The sequence below is a fragment of the Desmodus rotundus genome, chromosome 2 (genome assembly GCF_022682495.2).
Source record: "Desmodus rotundus isolate HL8 chromosome 2, HLdesRot8A.1, whole genome shotgun sequence".
Taxonomy (NCBI): Eukaryota; Metazoa; Chordata; class Mammalia; order Chiroptera; family Phyllostomidae; genus Desmodus; species Desmodus rotundus.
The window spans coordinates 41,927,176-41,947,711 of NC_071388.1; the positions used below are offsets into that span (position 1 = coordinate 41,927,176).

A 20,536-nucleotide genomic window follows, 5' to 3' on the forward strand; every position below is an offset into this window, starting at 1 on the left:
AGCCCCGGACTCCACAGACTGACCCACCGAGGAGACTTAATCCTACTGCTGAAAGGAGGGGAACGGGGTTCAGGATAGAAACTGCGTGCGAGAACCCGCCCCTTTCCACGCCCACCCCCTGGCACCGCCCACACAGCTGAGCCCAGCACTAGTGGGCAACGCGGCCCACCAGGTCCCGGGGCCCGAGCAGTCCCTGTCGTCACGTCCGGGGGCGGGCCGGGGCGCCGGGGGAGGGCCCAGGTTGGGCTGGGCAGGGAGGGGGTGGGGTTGTGGCGGTGATTTGGGTGACAACGGTCAAGAATGAAAGCAGCGAGGCGGCAGGTTCAGCTGTGCCGGGCGGAAGCGGCGCCCAGCTTGCGCCCGTAAGACCTCGGAGCGGAGAGGCGGGATGGGGCCCCGGCGCGGGGAGTGAAGTGGCGGCAGCGGGAGCAGCGAGCGGAACTTCAGCCGGAGGGGCTCTCGCGCTTCCCCCTCTGGCTCGTCGGCCTCCACCTACAGGTCCTTGGTCCCCGCGTCCTGCGGGACCTGGACGGCAACGGCGGGGGCATGTGGCGCTGGGTCCGGCAGCAGCTGGTACGTACCTCCCTCGTGCCACCTCCCGGTCACCCCCGCGGGGCCCCTCGGGCCCAGGTGGCGGGGAGGGAGCCGCGAGGCCGGGGCGCGGGCGGCAGGCTAGGCCTCAGCGGAGGCTGGCGCGGGGCCGGAGCCCGAGAAAGCCTGCGCAGCCCCGGCGCGTGTCTCGCCTCCAAGCCGGGGCTCCGAGGCCGGCAGCTGGCGGCTGGAGTGGCCGCTTCCTGCCCACGCTTGTCGGTTCCTCCTGTCTCCGAGGCGGCCGCAGGCAGAAGCGTTGTTCTTCCTGAGCAAACTGGGTGAGAGAACGGAAAGGAAAAGAAAAGAGGCTAGCGTTTCCTGTCTCTAGCAATTTGGAACGCGTCTGAGTGCAGGGGAGGGGGAGGATTTGCGTTTAGGTCCCCTCTCGTCCCTGTTCGCAATTAATGTCACGGCTCCGTGTGGCGTTGATTATATAGAAGGAGGACTCCTTGTCTAGTCTAACTCCTCACCACGGAAGAAGTGTTACCCAAGGCCTGGGTAAGGGACAGAAAGTATTCCAACACCCCGTTTGGTTTCGGAAAAGATAAGTAGGATAGTTTTGTCGGACTACGTATTCCTACCTTGTCCTCACCCCACCCCAAGTTAAACTTTTGGAATGTAGACCTTACTTTTCCCCCGCTTTCTCCTGAAGGCAGTTTGAGTGAGACAGGTTTGGGACCATTGGGATACATCTGGGCCGGGGGTGGGGTTAGAGAGAGAAATCTTAGAAGAAGGTGATTTAAGGCATGTCAAAAACGCCACCTTTCTTAGAATTCAGACAGGAAAAAAATCTTTCCTACTTCCTGGCAACTACAACACTAAAGCAACAGTGACAAATTAGGACAAAAGTTGCTCCTGGCTGAAGAAGCCTTACCTTGTCTCGATAATGAGGTCTGTTACTGGTTGCTGCTTAATTTCTAGATCTCAGTGGTTAAATGCTTCTACAATTAAGTGGTTTCATTTATTCATTCAAAAGGCAGTGAAACGAAAGCGATTTTTGTGAGACTAAAACATTGATAACTCCCTGCTCTAGAACAGCATTTTAACACTTAGACCAAGAAGTATGCTGTTTCAGATCTAGCCTTCTGTTAAGTCATTTCGCATTTTCTAAAAATATATATGTATATATACATATAAAGCTAAAACTGCCTGCCACTCCCTCAAACAAATGTTGGCTTTCTATTTTTAGCTAATTGTGAATTCAGATATTCCAGATATATGCCTCATTAGGAAACCAAGCTAATGATATTGTAATACCATATTGTGGTGAGATGCACTGTGTTGCAGGAAGCCATAGCACAGTAACTTGGAGTTAATTTTTACAGGTTTGATCTCATGCTTTTGATTTGCCAATCTTCATGTATAGAAGGCTTATTTACCTAATGGTGTTTTTGTCTGGTAGGCAGATCATTTTAAAGTGGTTCTCTTAGATACTTTTCCCAGTAGATTAAGACACCACTTCTCAGTGTTAAGTATTTTTGTTAACCTGAATTAAATCTTGTTTGTGTAACCCGCTCATCTTCAAGACAGGCATTCTGGCAGTGTTTTTTTAAAATGGCTTCAAATGAATGCAACTGAAAGGAAGGGTGGGGAGTTGTATGGTTAATTTATAAGACAGTTGCCTTACTGCGTGGTGAACAAGTTGAACAAGTTGCTGTGCGTAGAAAATGCTATCTCTGGCATTTAGTTGCTCACCTCACTGGTTTTGTTTTTAAGTTATCAGATCTTCTAAGTATGTAATCAGACCTGTGCCAAGGTAGGACTTTGTACCTCTGATTAACTTTGTACGTTCACTTAAATTATACATTAGCGATAATGGACATGCAGAGTAATGAAAGTATATTTTACTATCCCAGTCATAAGCAGCTATTCCAGTTACTCCACCAGGAATTACTCTAAGTCTAGTTCAGATTATACTTCCATTTGCTCAATGGATTGAGCCATCCATGTCTTTTAGTAAGAGGTTCATTAAAAAATTGCAATAAATGGGACAGAATTGGGAAGATTAATATGCAAATCACAAGGATAGGTTTTTGGAGTTCTAAACACACTTTACTCATTGTATGAATCCTGATTTTCAACAATTTATGCTGTCTTGCCCCCAAAATTTATAGTCTTTTTATTACAGAAATAACTGATATGCCCTAGTAATTTCTCCGCAATTACAGAAAGTGTTTGACTCCTTATTTCCACACAGTTTTTACTAGCTAGACTCAATGAGGAAAATCAGGAGGTTGTCACAAGGTTGATTCCCCACCCACCTCTTGGGGAAGTGGAGTGGAAAGAAAAGATTGGAATACCCTTTTTTTCTCTTCAGTTCTTTTTTTTTTTTTTTTGGCTCACAATGCTGAAATTACTTGACACTAAGAAAATTTTCTTAATGTCTTTTGGTACAATTAGCAAATTATTCATAGTGTACTCATTTCTAGCAGCATATTATGTGTGTTAACTCAGATGACAGCACCTTCATTATATTAGTGGAAATGTCATTTGCTATTCACTGTATTCTAATGTTTAGTTGTCTATGGTACTTATTAACCATATTTGCTATTAAAGTGAAAATTCTAAATAAATTAAAAATTCATATGACTATTAGCTATACCGTATTGGACTGCTGAAAGTGGAACATTTTCATTATCACAGGAAATTCTACTGGACAGCACTATTCGAGACTTTTAAAGGAAAGTCTTTCCCAATGCATATTTTAGCTGATACGTAATATTTATAAGGCAATGTAACTCTGTTTTTAAAGCACTTCCTGTGTGCAGACATTATAATATGCTAAATACTGAGGAGGTAAATGTAGGTCAGTGAGGGCCTTATTCATCGTTTTATGCTCAGTGTCTCACATAGTATTGATATAGAGTAGACGTTGGGTACATGTTTGCTGAATAAATGTATAAGTGAAGAAAGAAAGAATGAATGCTGTGGTATTGCTTCTGTGTTCAGAGATACAGTGACGAAATTCAAAGTTGACCAATACAGAAGAAAGCTATAAAATTGCTGTAATTTAAAAAAAATACAACTTCATGTTGTTATGGTAAGATATCATTTCTTAAATTTTTCCGAAAATGTAGTCTCTTCAGATTTGTATTGGCAGTGGTGGAAGGGCTGGTAAGATTGTTCCTGGTTCGCTGAGGAAAATGGGAAGCTCTTAAACTCTCTCAACTGTCTGTTCTCTCACCACTTCCATCACCAGACAGGTCTGTAATTGTACTACATTCTTCCCTTGCCACCTGTCACAAAGGAAGGTGTGACAGTCCTCTTTTTTAAACTACCTACCACCTGGGCTACTAATCTGTTCTCCACAGTCTTCATCAAGTATCAATACTAGTATGTTTGCTCTCTCATTCTTTCCCTTTAACCTGTGAACATGTGCAAGCCTCTCGACTATTTTATTTCGTCCTGTACCTGAAAGTGTCAGATTCTTTGCAGTTTTCTAAAAAATACCCTGTGCTGTCCAATACCCTTGAAGTGTGGCCAGTTCAAATTGAGATGTTCTTAAGTATAAAATGCATGCAGTATTTCAAAAACGGTATGAAAAAAGAATGTAAACTATCTCAATTTTTTGTATTACCTGTTAAAATGACATTCTGGATATATTGGGTAAAGTAAAATATTATTACAATTAATTTTACGTGTTTCCTTTTACTTTTAAAAAATGTGATTGCTAGAAATTTTAAAATTACAAGTGTGGCTTGCATTTGGTTCATGTTATATTTCTGCTGGTGCTGATGTGTTTCTCTATAACACATAAGTCTAGATATCTCACTCACTAGACTAGACTAAGTATCTAAGGGCAGCGGCCTTATCTTGTTTATCTTTACATCTCTTGCTCTCGAGACAGCAGTTGGCCCATTGTAAGTACTCACATACCAAACATTGGTTGAATAAATGAATGAGTGTCAGATTTATTTCAGCATCAGTTTGGAAGTACCTGCATTCTTTGCCTTTCTGTTTGCCTTTCGCTCAAGGAATGAAGAGTAGGAAAGGGAAGCAGAGGCATGTGGTGGTGGTATTATTTTGGTTTTACCCAAAGGAGTTAACATATAAGACCCTAGATCTTTGGATATTTGCTTCTTCTATCTCTATGTTCAGACATATACTCATAGACACCCAATTTTTCATTTGATTAGGGAGGGTCAAGCAGTAGAGGAATCCCAAGTGTCCCAGCAGCACTGAAGTAGGGAGCTTGACCAGATCTTTAAAGACCCTTATGACTGCCATTATTGTTATTAAATGCCCCTTCTATCCCTTGAGCCCGTTTCAACATAGGCAGAGTGATCTTATTAAAACACAGGTTAGATCATGGAATTCCCGTGTTTACAACCTGAGGACTTGCCTTCTTGCTCAGAGTGAAAACCAAAGTCTGTGTTTGATCTGTATACTTTCTTCCCCAAACCACTTCTCATTTCTCATCACTCTTCACTCACTTTGCTTTATCCACACTGGCCCTCTTGTAATTCATCAGAAATGCCAGGCCTACAGTACTTACATCTCAGGATCATTGCCCTGGCTGTTACTTCTGCCTGCAGTGTTCTTCCTCCAGTTACCTGCTGGCTCCTTTACTCCCCTTCATGTCTTTATTCAGTTGTTACAGGCGAGTTCTTTTCTGGACATTCAGTATAAAATTGAACCCTCCCCAAGTCTTTCCTATCCCCCTTCCCTGCCTTTTATTTATCTTAGCACTTACAACTATTTAATATATTCTATAATTTTCTCATTCATCTCATTTATCCCATGAAGACCATGATTTTGGTCCATTTGTTTTAGTTCTCTGTATAACAAAAGCTGTTTCTCAACTCTGCATCCACTTTTAGGTGACACCATTTCTTTTTCATTTATTCATTCATTCATTCACTCAAACATTTGCTAAGCACTTACTCTGTAATAGCTTGTTGCTAGGCACTGGAATTACCAAAATGAGGTCCTGTCCTAGCCAGTCGTCTAGAGGTCTCTTCTTCTCTAATAATAAGATATTTGCATTGTTGTCATTTTTTCCTATTACAAAAGTGTTGCAGTGACTGTTCTTATTTACATTTATGGTTTCTTAAAATTGAAATACTTAGAAGTAGAATTGCTGGGTCATGGTGTATAGACATGCTGACTGTTACTAGATATTGCCAAATTATTTTCCAAAACATGAGAGTTCCTCTTTCTCTATATCCTGGTCAACACTTCATACTGTCAGACCTGAAAAAATTTACCGATCTGATGGGTGTAATTTGTATCTCACTTTTTCTAATTTGCATCTTTCTGATTGCTAGTGAGATTCGGGTGTGCTGTATTTCATTCCTGTGAATAGATTACCCGTTTTTCTATTGGGTAGTTTGTCTTTCCCTTATTAGTTCCTCTGTAGTCTGGATGTTAATTGCTGTGTATGTTGTAAATATCTTCTTCCAGTCTGTCCCTTGTATTTAACTTTGTCGATAGTGTCTTTTTTGATACAGAAATTTAAAACTTATTTGTAAGTAAATGTATTAGGCAAATGATTTCTGCTTTTTATTAATTTAGAAATTCCTATGCCAGGATCAGAAAGCTGTTTTTTAATGTTTTCTGCAAATTATCTTAAAATTTAATTTTTCAACATTTAGGTCCTTAACATATTTGAAATGGATTTTTGTATATGGGATAAAGTAGGTAATTTATTTTATTCAATATGAAAAGTTCTTCTTCCCAGTGGTGTTTATTGAATGAGCCATCTTTCACCACCTATCTGTGTTGTTTGCCTTCTCTGTCATAAACCAGCATTCTCTTTCACATATCTTGATTTCTTTCTAGGTCCTCTGTTCTGTTTCGTTCATCGTTGATCTATTGGTGCACCAGTAATACACTGCCTTAATTGTAGGATATTTGTGATGTCTTTATAACTGGCTGGGTAGAACCCCCAAATCCTCCCCCCCAAACAGAATTGCATTGCATCTTTACTCTTCCATATGCTACTTACTTATAATCAATTCGTTTAATTCTGTTGCACATCTAGCGTTTTGACTGACCTTGCATTGAATTTGTTAAGTTTCTTCTATTCGTGTTTTCCCCTTTGATGATGTAGAAGATATGGATTGTATTTTCATCCTTTATTTTCCAGCTGTGCCTGTATATTGAGTATCTTTATTCACCTATAAATAATAAAGGAGGTTAAAAGATTTTAAGGCTAATACGTCCTCTCTCAACATCACATTACTGTTATATAATACTTCGGTTGTTTTTTTCTTTTACCAGTTTTATTGAAATATATTTCACATATCATACAATTTACCCATTTAAAGTATTCAATTCAGGTTTTTTAGCATATACATAGAGTTGTGCAGCCATTGCCACACTCTGATTTTAGAACATTTTTATACTCTCTGAAAGAGACTTTCGACCCACTCTCCATGCCCCCAAACCTCTGGCTCTTATTTCTACACAAATCTTTCTTTTTACTCTGGACATTTCCTATAAATTGCACCAAAATATGTGGTATTTCGTGACTGCCTTTTTCATCTGGCATGTTTTCAAGGCTCATCCATGTTATAGCCTGTATCAGTAATTGTTTTTATTGTCAGATAATATTCCATTGTGTGGATATACCACATGTTGTTTATTCATTTATCCATTAATGGATATTTAATTTGTTTCTACCTTTTGACTATTATAAATAACACTTTTGACTATTCATGAGCAAGTTTTTGTGTGAATGTTTATTTTCATTTCTGTTGGGTTGCATATGTAAGGAGTAGAACTACTGCATTATGTGTTAATTCTATTTTTGACTTTGTGAGGAATTGCCTAATTGTTTTCCAAAGTGGCTGCACCATTTTACATTCCAGCAATGTATGAGGATTCTTCTTACCCTTATTAACACTTGCTTTTGTCTATCTTTTGATTATAGCCATTATAGTGAGTGTGAATTTGTGGTTTGGATTTACATTCCCCTAATGACTAATGATTTCAAACATCATTTCATGTTCCTTTGAACAGTTTGTGTATCTTTTTTGGAGAAATGTCTATTCAGATCTTTTTGCCAATTAAAAAACAACTGAGTTGTAAGAGTTTTTTGTATGTTCTGGATATAATACCCTTATCAGATACATGATTTGCAAATACTTTCTCCCATAGTGTGTGTTGTGGTTCTACTTCTTTTTAAACTCAAAACATTATCTAACTTTTTTAACACTTACTCTGTTTGACTTATTACCAGTATTTAGTGATTTCTTTTATTCACCATTGTTTCCTGCATACCATCTCCTCCCTCTAGATTTACTTTTTTTTCTTTAAAGCAAGGGTTAATGGGTGGTAAACTCTCTTAGGTTTTGTGACTTAAAATGTCTATTTCACAATTATAATTGGATACTAATTTAGGTAGATACCGAAGAATTCTAGATTAACAATTACTTTCACTCAGCATTTGAAGATACTACTTATTACATTGTTTTCTGGAATTTAGTATTGCTAGTGTAAAAATACACTTTTAACCTAATTGTCATTATTTTGTTGATAATCTTTTTTACATTGTTTTTAAGTTTTTCTCTGCCCATGTTTTGCAACTTTACTGTGTTGTATCATCATTTTTTTTATATTATTTTTGTTTTTTCTGCTCTGCAATTGTGTTTTCAATCTGAAGGCTCTTATTTCTACAGTTCAGAAAATTTTCAGCCCCTTTTTTTCTTTAAATATTGCTTCTCAGCCTTTAATTTTCTCATCTGGAACTCTACTTCACATTAATTGGTCCTTGATGGCTCTGAATTTCTTTTCCATATTTTCCATTTATTTTTATGATGTGCTGCTTCCAGTGTGAATTTCTTAGTCCTTACTTCCAGTCCAGTAACTGTCTCACCTGGCCTCCAGTCTAGAGCTCATCCTGTCTTCTATATTTTTTATTTAAATGACTGTTCTCAGTTCCAGAATTTATTATTGGACCTCTTTCATTTCTACCTGTTATTGTTGTGTATCTGCCTGATTTGTCTCACTATGTTCTTTTTAAAATAACATTCTATTGTCTCTTAGGTTTTATGTATATTTAAAGGTACACAACTTTTTTCCAGCCTCATTTCAACTGAACCTGACTCTAGGACCCAGGTACAAAGCGGGTGCTATTTATTAATCCTTATTATGCCATGGGAGTTGAACTTCAGGCTGCCTATTTCCAGACCCAGAGTCCCAAAGGGGAAGAGACAAATCAGTCCCAAAGGGGAAGAGCCTTTGGGACTCTGGGTCTGGAATGATTATCAGAAATGATCATATTAAGCTAGCTAAGTCTTCTCATTGAAGGAAAAAAAAAAGATTTTATCCATCTCTGCTTTTGTGAAGTAAAGGAAGAGTTCAGAGTATGGACTTTTCTAAGGTCAGTAACTACTTAATGCCCCAGACAGGACTTGATCCAGAGAGGTTTTTTTCAGGGAGTTTAGCAGTTACAGCAGTTTTCCCTGTGTGTCTCTCTCTTTCCCAGTCCTGCCACTTTCAGTCTGCCCGAGAGTGAGGTGAGACTGCGGAAGGGGTCGGGGGAAGCACTTTCTAGGCTGCAGTGGTACACTGGAGACAGGGGTGACAGGTATGTAGAGGAAATGGAGAAGGGTGAGTAAGAGTTCTTTGGCCATTTTCAAGTTGACATACTATTTTAGGTACCAGAATAAGTTAGGCCATGCTTATACCTTAATGTATATCGCCTCTGAAGAATGTTACCTAACATAAAATGCAATACATTTGAGTTCATTTTGAGCCGCATGGCAAATTTTTTGAAAGTTTAAAATTTTTTTCTTCATCTTGAACCTTAGGAGCCACCAAATTATTTTAGAGTTTGAGAAGTTTGTGATGAAATAGAAGTTGGAAATGCTTAAAAGAGATAGGATAGTTGTCCATTTATATATATATTTTTAGAACATCTGTACAGTAGTGAAATTATGCCATACCTCAACTCTTTATTCAGAAGAATGTGTTCGATAATTTATCTGTAAGAAAATGAGTGAGTTATCTAATTGTTATAGAGCAGGCCGGGGGGTGGCTCATCCTCCGTTTTACCCAAAATGGTGACGCACCCACATGGCTTGCTATGCAATCCCCAACGCTCATGCAGGTTCGGCTTACAGAGCATAGGGGTTGCTTCCTCCCCACACCTGAGCACAGGTTCCCTTAGCGCCACCTGGGCTCACTGAACCTGTGAGTGAGCAGCCAGGGGCAGCCTGGAAGCAGCACACTAACTGGGAGCAGCATACCAACCAAACCATTATCCACAACTCCATTATTCCAAAGCAATGCTCAGAAACAAGTTTTCAACCAAACCATTTTCACGTCCCTGCTCTGTATCATTTCCTTTTTACCTTTCCGGGCGTGATTAGGCGGCCGATGCCCTCAGGAGGGGTGCAGAGAAACTCTCAGAGACTGGGAAAATTCCGAAGTCTCACTCTCTCACACCTGAGGGGGTCGGTCTGCCACGGGCAATTATTGTCCCTTCGTGGTTGCCAAAAACTGTTACAGAGCAGGCCGGGGGGTGGTTTACGATAAATTATTACAGAAAGGATCCCCCCTTTCTGTCTCTGGAGGTTCCTCCCCCCCACGCCCACCTGCTAGGTTCGCAATGCCCGCCGCCAGAGGAAAGACGTCTCTCAGTGCCAGAGACTGATGAAAAGGAAAGGAATTGTTTATTTAAAAGTTACACAGACTTAGAGTAATGGCTTAATGTCTTCAATAAGATACTAAAGTCCTTTAGAATACCCACAGATGCACAGTCCTTCCCTCTCCCTGTGCCCAGCCCGGGGTACCCGTGTCTCAGGAAAGGAAGTAGAAGTCCATGTGGTTCAGGCTCCCGGCACCATCAGCTGTGTGGCTGCTGCGATCTCCAGTTAATCCAAAGCCGTGTGGCACCTTCTCATGGCCCAGCAGCAAGAGTCCTTTCTCCCCTTTCTCTATGGCTGCAAAGTCTCTCCTGCTGCCTAAGCCGTGTGGCAAAAAGAAGCACTCCAAAACCACGTGGTCCTCTCTACTCTCCTTCAGAACCCCGTGGTCCTCTCCCTTTCTCCTCAGAACCGTGTGGACCTCTACCTGTCTACTTGCTTCAGAACGTCGTGGTTCTCCCTCTTTATGGCTGCCGCGCCTAGGTTTAAATCCCAGCGCCCATCTTCCTTTGCAGCCCCATTTCCGACTCCTCCTACAATCAGTTACACCTGCCAGCATCCCCATATTCTTCCAGCTTTACTGGGCTGCCATAGTAAGTCCGGGCAGGTGTGGCCCCATGGCATGGAGCCAATCATCTCCAAGCTCTCACACAGGCCCTGTAACCAGGGGGAGTTGCTTCCCAGTCCCATCTTGGGTGGAATTTGATCCCATCCCCCTGGCTCAAAGCATGGCCACAGCTATTTAACACATCCATGAAACCAGTTAAAGGTTATAGATATGTTAAATGACTGCCAGGTGTTAGCTGCAAAGCTCTTGCTACCCAAAACAGCTCTGAATGGCCCTGTTCCATGTGTCCCTTTACCCCTGCTCAGGCTTGTGGGGGTGAGGACATCCTATATATTTTTCTAATATTTCCTGGACACTTTGAGTTCTGGACCCCATTACAAATCCCTTCTTGGGGCCCTCCTCTTGGCTGCACCCTGCTTCATAATGACTTGTTTCAGTCAAAATTTAACTCATTTTACTTTCATTTTGTTGATAGTTTCATTTTGTACTTATTAAGAGGCTGTACTTTTTAAAGATGAGGTTTTAGTCGAAGAAGGGCCCTGAGTTCTCATTTTGGTATTTCCACAGTACCAAGCATATTACCTAGCACATAGTGCCTACCGGTATTTATATACTGAATTAAAAAATTAAATTGTCAGATAATGTAACAAATGACATACTAAGTGCCTTGATATTTCAGAATGGTCAAATATTTTTACTTAAACCTGGTACAGTGCATCATCATATTGAGTCCGTTTTTATTAATGAATGCTCGTGCTGCATGTTGGTATTCTGAGATTTCACTTTGAAGAGTCCTTTGCAATGAGCGCAACTGGCAGATGAAGCTCGAGTTCTGGACTTAATCACGTTACCTAGGAAATTATTTTTTCACTCTTGCATCTCCTAAACTATGAAGAGAACATAGATATTCTTGCTTGTCTGAGTTCTCCACTATGCTCTTTAATATGGAAGTTCCGAAAAACTCTTAACAAAGATGTGAGGAGGTTCTTGACTCTTTGCTATTGAAAGACAGGGAAGTAGTTCTCTAACTTCGTGTTTTCCTATTGAAATTTAAATGTTGTGAAGGAACTTGCCTCTGAACTCACGTATGCAAGTGACCCTCAGATTTTGTGGATCCAACTCTATATACCACATTAAAGGGCACTGATGCATTGCTGACCTGTCAGTGTTGGTCAGCTTTCTGTCCAACATATCTTTGCAGAATTAAAAACAAAGAAACTTGGGAATTCATTAGGAGGCAGTGGAAGTTCAAATTCTTAAATAATCAGAGATACTTTTAAGAATTTTTACAGTTTATAGTCTCCCTAGACCAGCAATTTTAATCAGTATGCTGCAAGAATTTTTAAAACATGCAATATCTGACTATTAGTCAGGGGCACTGACCTCCTTTTTTCAGTTAGATTATTAAATTAAAAAACCGACAACAGTCAGCACAATAGACATTCTGTGTGAATGAATTGAAACTATACCTGTTTTTTTGTCAGATAAGCAAAAACTATAATGTATTTTTTGACGTGCTGCAGAATTGTGTTCGTTTGTGTGTGCCAGGAGATGAAAAGTTGAAAATCGCTGTCCTAGACCATGGGCTCCCTAACGGATTGAGATTGAGATCGTTTTTAATGCCCTACAACAAAATGAGAAAAACTAGGTCAGTGTATGTAAAACACATATTTGTGTGTGTGTGTGTTTGTTTAAATTTATGATGTCCTTGTTTTTGAGGACTGTCTTTACACAATTTTTTAAAAATAAACTTTCTAGTTTTCGATTTACAGAAAAGTTGCAAAGATGGTAACAGAATTCTTGTACATTCCCCTTACACAGTTTCTCTCCTTGTTAACATCTTAAGTTACTGTGCTATGTTTGTTACACTAATGAACCAATATTAACACATTATTATTAATTAAACTCCATAGTTTATTAAGATGTTAGTTTTTCATTAATGTCTGTTTTCTGGTTTAAAATCCCATTTGGGATAACATTTAGTTGTCATGTGTTCTTGGGCTCTGACAATTCCTCAGACTTTTAGGAAGAATTGTCCTTTAAATCATAGATTGTTTACCTTACTTTCTTTTTTGTTAATATTCTTATTTGTTGGCAACTTTATGTCAGTTTCCCAATTAAAAGTTTTTCACTGGTCTGTGAAATCCAAAACATTAGGCAGAGCCAATGCCTTTGGTTATCCGAAGTCAGTGTGATGACCATTAATAATTAAAGAGTTTCTAAGTTTCCTAATTATGTTTTATTTTTGTTATATAAGAAATATCTATTAGTAATAAAAAAGTGAATATAAAGCTTAAAATTGAATATTAAATGACCTGATTAGTGACAGAAACCTGAGCATTCATTAGAGATACGACGTCATGCAGAAAGCCATAGGAAGAGGATAGGAAGTGTGTAAACAGTCACTGAGTAACTCTCGCTGAATTCAGTTACTCAGTTGATGGAACTATATTAACTTATTACAGAGTTGTTTCTTAGAATTACCAAAATAGCAAAGGTGATAGTGTGTGACTTCAGCTTTCTTCATTTTTGTCATTTTTCACATTCAAATAAAAAAAAATTCTCTCCATTTCAAATGAGGTAAGATCCTATCCATTTCCAAAGTTTTGCCTTACACCTTGGCTCTTGATCATTTTCTTTTTCCCCTTGATCCTCCAATAATTTTTTCTTTCCCATAAATTTATTTTTCTCTTCTTTACCAGATCCTTCATTTCAAACCTAAAAAATAGACTTACAACTTGCTTACACTAAAAAATCTTTCACTCGATCCAGCGATTCATAGTAACGCCTTCATCTCCATCCCGTCAACTACCTAAGTCCTTAGGACAGGCTATTCCCACTTCCCCACTTTCCTCTCCACCCCCATTCATCAGTCCATTGTAGCCCTTTTATCTATAATCAAACTGTAATTGGCAACAGCCACCAATGATTTTCTAATTACTAAGTTTGGAAGTCTCTTTTTTTTAGTTGAAATTATTCCTTTCTGCAACTTCTTTCTGTGTTTCTGCCATACCACACTTGTTTTTCTTCCTTTTGAAGAACTTTCTCCTTTACTTATTCCTTTTCTCCTAAGTGTATCTTCAATAATAGTCCCGAGAATTCATCTCTTACCTTTGTTCTCTTCTTCCTCCGTACACTCCTAATAGGCAGTCTCATGTATATTTGACTTCAGCTATCATCATTATGCTTGTTGGATTCCAATCTCAAGTTCAGCCCTCTTTCTTGACCTCCAAACAAACATATTTAGTGGTTTACTAGATATCTGTATTGGTTGTCCCACATTGAAACCAGAAGATGCTTCTAGTTTGACTTTAAGTATATGAGGGGAAATAGGAAATTAGAAGGTATCCAAGGTAAATGAGGCCTAAATCACTAAGGTTTCATTGACACCAAGTGGCAGGTACTGTCATATATTTTTATCCAGTGGTCCTTAGCACACTACAAAAGTACATAGAAAGTGTTGGTGGAGAGAACACAGGAAGAATCCTGAGACTGTTGCTGGCCAGTGGCTAGCTCCTGGTTGCCAGGCAACACTTTTTAACACTTAGGTAGCAACATGGAATGAGCGGCCAGAAGGAAAATAAAGGCAGGGCCCTCCTCGCCTTGACAGTCTAACAAAGAACTTAATACAGGAGGCTAGAAGCAAAAGTTCAATTGTTCACCCAGTAATCCTGAGCGGGTCTGATAAGGCTGCCAGGTGACCAGAACAACACAAGTAAATTATGATAGTGGAGGTGGGGGGAGCCCTTGAAAGTCTCTGTGTGTGTCATCTCCACTAGCTGGGAAAAGGAAAACCTTGACACTGTGTATTCATCCCAAGGTCTAGGTGGGAGACGGGGAGGGGGACTACAGAGCCCAAAAGAAAAAGCCCGTAAACAACTTTGGTTAACTGTCTGCCTCCCATCACATACAAAATGAGCAAATAGAGTCTGAAGCAGAATAAGGATTTGGGCTAACAGACCCCCACCCATACCTACATTTAAGCAGTAACATCTCCATGGAAAACTGGCACCACATTTACCTGTCAATCAAAATGTAACTCCCTCACCCCCATCCTGTCAACTATGTAATTACGTCCTCAGAACAAAGGGCCTGCTCTCTGCTCATGATTCTCTCTTGCCACACCTTGGGAGGGGTTGGGGTGGCAGGGGGGAGCATGTCAGGCCCTGGCCACTCAGCCTGTGGCCACCATGCCCCTGGCCACCCCTTTCTGGCCACCTGGGCCTTTGGCCACTCTTGCTTTTGCTCTCCCATTCACTAATAAACTTTGCTTGCACACAGGGAGGCTCGCTGACCTGTAATTCTTTTCTGAGTCTGCGAGAAGCAGCCAGTAACAAACGCGCCCAGTGAATACTCTGGCTGGCTGCTACAGTAGATGCTTTTCACTACACACAGGAGGCAGGAATTGCAGATCAGCAGTACAATTTTAACAGTCACTAAGCAGGCTACGTGAGCTGCTTGCTGAAAAACTGAAGATATGCTCGAGTATTCTTTCCTGTTTTTAAAAATTATCAGCTTGACCCAATGTTGCCAAATAATCACTTCCCTGCTTAATATTTAATTTTCAGGTTTTCATAGCAGTTTAGGATTTTCTGAGTTCTCTCTTTTAACCTTGTATAAACATGTTTTACTTTCTTCTGAAACATGTTTCTCAGGTTCCCAGCATATAAAATTATTAAGACAATTGAGTTCCTTCCACCCTAGTTTTCTCTACCTTTTGTTTCAATTCTTGTCTAAATAACTAAATAGGATTCATACATCTCTGTTCTTTGACTTCACTATATTTTTTATACTTTAGAATCTTTTACCTAATACATTAGCCTATTTAAATTTGTACTTAGAAATATTTATTATAGTTCCCTGGTTTAAATAATGGCTATACTGCTCTTGGTATGAGCAGCAGCTTTTAATGTGAGTAATTCTGTTATAAACCCAAGGTAGTGAATACTTGTTATATAACTTATATTTGACCATACACACACTTTGTTGCTTTTCATCCTATCGGACCCAATATCCCCTGTTTCTAACCAATATCTTATGAATGCCCCTTCCTTTTTATCCTGAAATAAAATTTAAACATGTAATCTGCTAATACAAATTACTTGGTTTATTTTATTATATTTTATTGTTTATGCTGTTATAGGTGTCCTGATTTTTCCACTTTGCCCTCCTCCACTCAACCCCCCCACTACCTCAGGCAACCCCCACATGGGTCATGCATGTATGTTCTTTGGCTAATCCCTTCACCATCTTTCAACCAGTCCCACCTCCCCACTCACCTCTTACAAGCTATCAGTCTGTTCCATGCTTCTATGCTTCTGATTCTATTTTGCTTGCTAGCTTATTTTGTTCATTAGATGCCATGTGTAAGTGAGATCATATGGTATTTGTCTTTCACTGACTGTCTTATTTCACTTAGCATAATAGGTCCATCCATGCTGTCACAAAAAGTAAGAGTTCCCTTTTTACTGCTGTGTAGTATTCCATTGTGTAAATATACCACAGTTTTTTTTATCCAGGTAGTGGACAAATAACTTGTTTTTTTAAAAAAGTCAACATTATCAATGCCCAAAACTACTTGTTAGAGGTTCATGTAGTCATTTCCGCTTTTTATATAGTATATAAGGTCAAATTTTAATCAATTCAGAGTCACACTCCATTTGTTATTTGATAGTCTCTAGAATATGTATACATGCCAGTTTCGCCTCAGTTTTTGAAAAATGAAATTATTCTAAAAAAAGAACAGTGGTGGTTGGTTCCTTTTATAGACTTGGGAAGTTTTCTCTGTGACACTACAAGTTTGGGGCAGTGGTAAGAAATCCGTCCTTTCATACCAACCTAAGTTTAAGGACACTGTCACCATTATGCTCTATGAGATGGAACTTAATAACTTGAAAATTTTACAGGTCAGATACGAATATTGGCAGGATAAGTCATTTGGACTTCATGCCCAAACAAATAGAAAAGAATCTCTGGGTTCAGGGGAAGTACTTTTTTTTTCTTCTTTTTAAAATTTTTTAATGTTTTACAGTTGTTCCAATTATTTTCCCTGTTCCCCCCACTTCCTTAGTCAGTCCCCACCCCATTGCTCATGTCCATGGGTCCTTCACCTGTTTCTTGACTAATCCCTTCACCTTCTTTCAAATAGTCCCCCTCTTCCTCCCCCCCAAGTACATTTCTCAGGAAGATTCAGTGCACCATCTGAGAGAAGGGATTCAGTGCAGCCCCTGCGAGAAGCCAAAAAGTATCCCTTTAATGGGCCTCCGTTTTCCCTGGCCAGTGAGTGATCTTGTTCTTATCTCAGGGACTCTCCCCAGGACTTCTTGAGCCTCCTTGTTTATAGAGCTCGTTGTTGATCTAGGTTCTTGTTCTTCTCTGTAATAAAGCTTCTCTCATTCTAAATAAAGATAACATTATGTATAAGATTTTTAAAAAGTCAACATTAAAGCTCTAGGCATGCGAAGGAAAAATAAATACAGTTGTATTAAATAATATCTATTTCAGTATGTGAATGCTCACGCTAGACGTAATAATCAGTTGCTATAATCATGTGAATGCACAGCTGTTAATGCAGACTGCTGAACATGTAGTGTTTTAGGGACTCAAGTCCAAGTGACATTTCCATTGGCAGTGCAGTTTTCTGAAGTGAACCACTCTTCATAACGTTCTGTCATAAAGTATGTCTTCAATTTGCGTGGTAGTTGTATTCCTGAAAAATTCATAAATTCATACAAACTGTTTTGTGTTTATATTTAAATAGGGAATTCATATTATTCTAAAGATACTTTCACCAATGTGAGTATCAAGCATGGCATTTGAAAGTTGTCGGATTCGCAGGACTTTCCTTCGCTGTCAGGACTCTGCAGTGCGTTGCCGACTGTCTGGTGTCTGCCCACGCCACCCGCCGACGAAATGCCGGTAGACACCCCTCTCAGCGGTTGTTAAACTTATTACCAACCTTATTTCCTTTGTTTTAAATATGTTATTGATGGTGCTATTACAGTTGTCCCCTTTCTTTTCTCCCCTTTATTCCCCTCTGCCCTGCACCCCCTCCCACCAGCATCCCCCCCCCAGTCTTAGTTTGTGTCCGTGGGTCGTACATATAAGCTCTTTGACTTCTCCATGTCCTATACTATTCTTACCCTCCCCCTGTCTATTTTATACCTACCATTTATGTTTCTTATTCCCTGTACCTTTTCCCCCATTCTCTCCCCTCCCGCTCCCTGTGGATGACCCTCCATGTGATCTCCATTTCTGTCATTCTGTTCCTATTCTAGTTGTGTGCTTAGCTTGGTTTTTTTATTTGTTTGTTTGTTTTTTAGGTTCAGTTGTTGGTAGTTGTGGGTTTGTTGTCATTTTACTGTAATATTTTTGATCTTCTTTTTCGTAGATAGTCCCTTTAACATTTCATATACTAAGGGCTTGGTGATGATGAACTCCTTTAACTTGACCTTATCTGAGAGGCACTTTATCTGCCCTTCCATTCTAAATGATAGCTTTGCTGGATAGAGTAATCTTGGATGTAGGTCCTTCTCTTTCATGACTGGGAATACTTCTTTCCAGCCCCTCCTTGCCTGTAAGGTTTCTTTTGAGACATCAGATGATAGTCATATGGGAACTCCTTTGTAGATAACTGTCTCCTTTTCTCTTGCTGCTTTTAAGATTCTTTCCTTATCTTTAATCTTGGCTAATGTCATTATGATGTTCCTTGGTATGTGCTTCCTTGAGTCCAGCTGCTTTGGGACTCTCTGAGCTTCCTGGACTTCCTGGAAGTCTATTTCCTTTGCCATATTGGGGAAGTTGTCCTTCATTATGTTTTCAAATAAGTTTCCAATTTCTTGGTCTTCCTCTTCTCCTCTGGCACCCCTATGATTTGGATGTTGGAACGTTTAAAGATGTTCCAGAGGTTCCCAAGCCTCTCCTCATTTTTTTGAATTCTTGTTTCTTCATTCTGTTCTGGTTGCATGTTTATTTCTTCCTTCTCCAAATAGTTGATTGGAGTCCCAGTTTCCTTCCCATCACTTTTGGTTCCCTGTACATTTTTCTGTATTTCACTTCGCATAGCCTTTACTTTTTCCTCTATTTTGTGACCATACTCAAGCATTTCTGTGAGCATCCTGATTACCAGTGTTTTGAACTGTGCATCTGATAGGTTGGTTATCTCCTCATCGCTTAGTTCTATTTTTGGAACTTTGATCTGTTTTTTCATTTGGGCCTACCAGCTTTATTTATGAAATGATCCCTGGAAGTCTTCCTTCCTTCCTTCCTTTCCTTAAACTCATTCCCAAAGGGAATTTTGACTTTGATGCATATAATCTCTTAGCTGTAACAGAGAACTGTTACATATAGTTCTCTCAATGAGAATAGGAAATCACACTTAAGCAACCAATCAGGAAACAATAGGTGAGTAGGAAAACATGTAGAGCAAAGTATATGATCATTCAAAAACATTATTTCAGTAACAGTATTATTTGGATTGATTTGCTAAATATAAATGCTTGGTTTTACATTGTACCTATCGTAACAGGAAAGGCATACACTTATTCTATATAAAGGCAAGAGTCTTATGGACTAATTATAATGTTTATAATTATGTCAAGATGAAAGGTAGGATGTCTGTGTTGTATAAATAGAGCTGATAGGTGCAAGATTGTTGGTTTTTGTTATTGCTGCTGCTGTGGTTATTTTATAGCAGTTTCCTGGTTCAGGCATTCTTCAAAACAGGTTTCCTATTTAAAAAATTGATAGGACAATTGCGTATATTCCTTCCACCCTCCTTTTTTCTTTTTTACCTTTTATGTTCGTTCTTGCCTAAACTAAATGGAATTCACCCTGCATCTCTATTTTTTTTACTTTAATATGCTTTTTAATGTTGTTATTTAGAACTTTGTGGTTGTGTCTTTGTGATTTATGTATATTTTTAAATATTAAACTTTGAAGATACTGTGTAGTAGATATGTAATTTGACTGATGACATGTCTCTGGCCTTCCCCAGTTGCAACCCACTGCTTCTGACAGGCTGACTAGGACCTGGGAAGCCACCTTCATTGCCATTGTTGTTTATGATTGTGAGGGGAGAGGGAGAAGACCCAGAAGTGTTTGAGAAACCTGGGTAGAAATTTCTTTTTGCCTATCTATTTCAGATCTGGCTGCCAATTACAAGATTTACAAGTTTCACTCCTTATCCAGCCAATGTTTAACTGGATAGGCAAGCCAAAAAAAAAAATTCTCCCTAAGACCTATGATTTTTAAATTTGATCTAAGCTAAAACAGTCTTGCATTAATTTTTGTCATAAATGTCTCTGTGATTCTATACATAGAAATGATCAGTGTAGCAAACAGGAGACATTTATTATCATGGTTGAGTCATGGCCAAATAGGACTCTTCTAATCCAGAAAATCCATGGTGTGTAAAGTCCAAAATAGGTGAAATTGATATTCTTAATTGTGGTAAAATATACATAACTTAAAACTTATTTTAACCCTTTTAAGTGTGTAGTTTTGTGGCATTTTGTACATTCACATTGTTGTACAGCCATCACCACCATGTGTCTCCTGAACTTTCTTCCCAAACTGATACTTTGTCATCCATTAAACACTCTCTATTTCCCCCTTCACCAGAGACCTAGTCAGCTATGAATTTGACTACTTTTTCTTATTCCTTATGTAAGAGGAGTCATATTTGTCCTTTGTGAGAGGCTTTTTTCATTTGGCATAATGTCTTTAAGGTTTATCTGTGTTGTAGCATGTGTTAACATTTCCTTTTTAAGGCTAAATAATATCC

At 39.4% G+C, this 20,536-nt stretch overlaps 1 protein-coding gene across 1 annotated transcript in view; it reads left to right on the forward strand.

Moving 5' to 3' along the window:
• Window positions 1-264: 264 nt before the first annotated feature.
• ATP11B (ATPase phospholipid transporting 11B (putative)) overlaps window positions 265-20,536 on the forward strand; it is a 103,722-nt gene continuing 83,450 nt past the window's right edge. Inside the window, exon 1 of the mRNA XM_024563976.4 lies at window positions 265-573. Within this exon, the coding sequence (XP_024419744.2) occupies window positions 547-573 (27 nt within the window). The 5' untranslated portion in view covers window positions 265-546. The remainder of the gene's footprint in view (window positions 574-20,536) is intronic.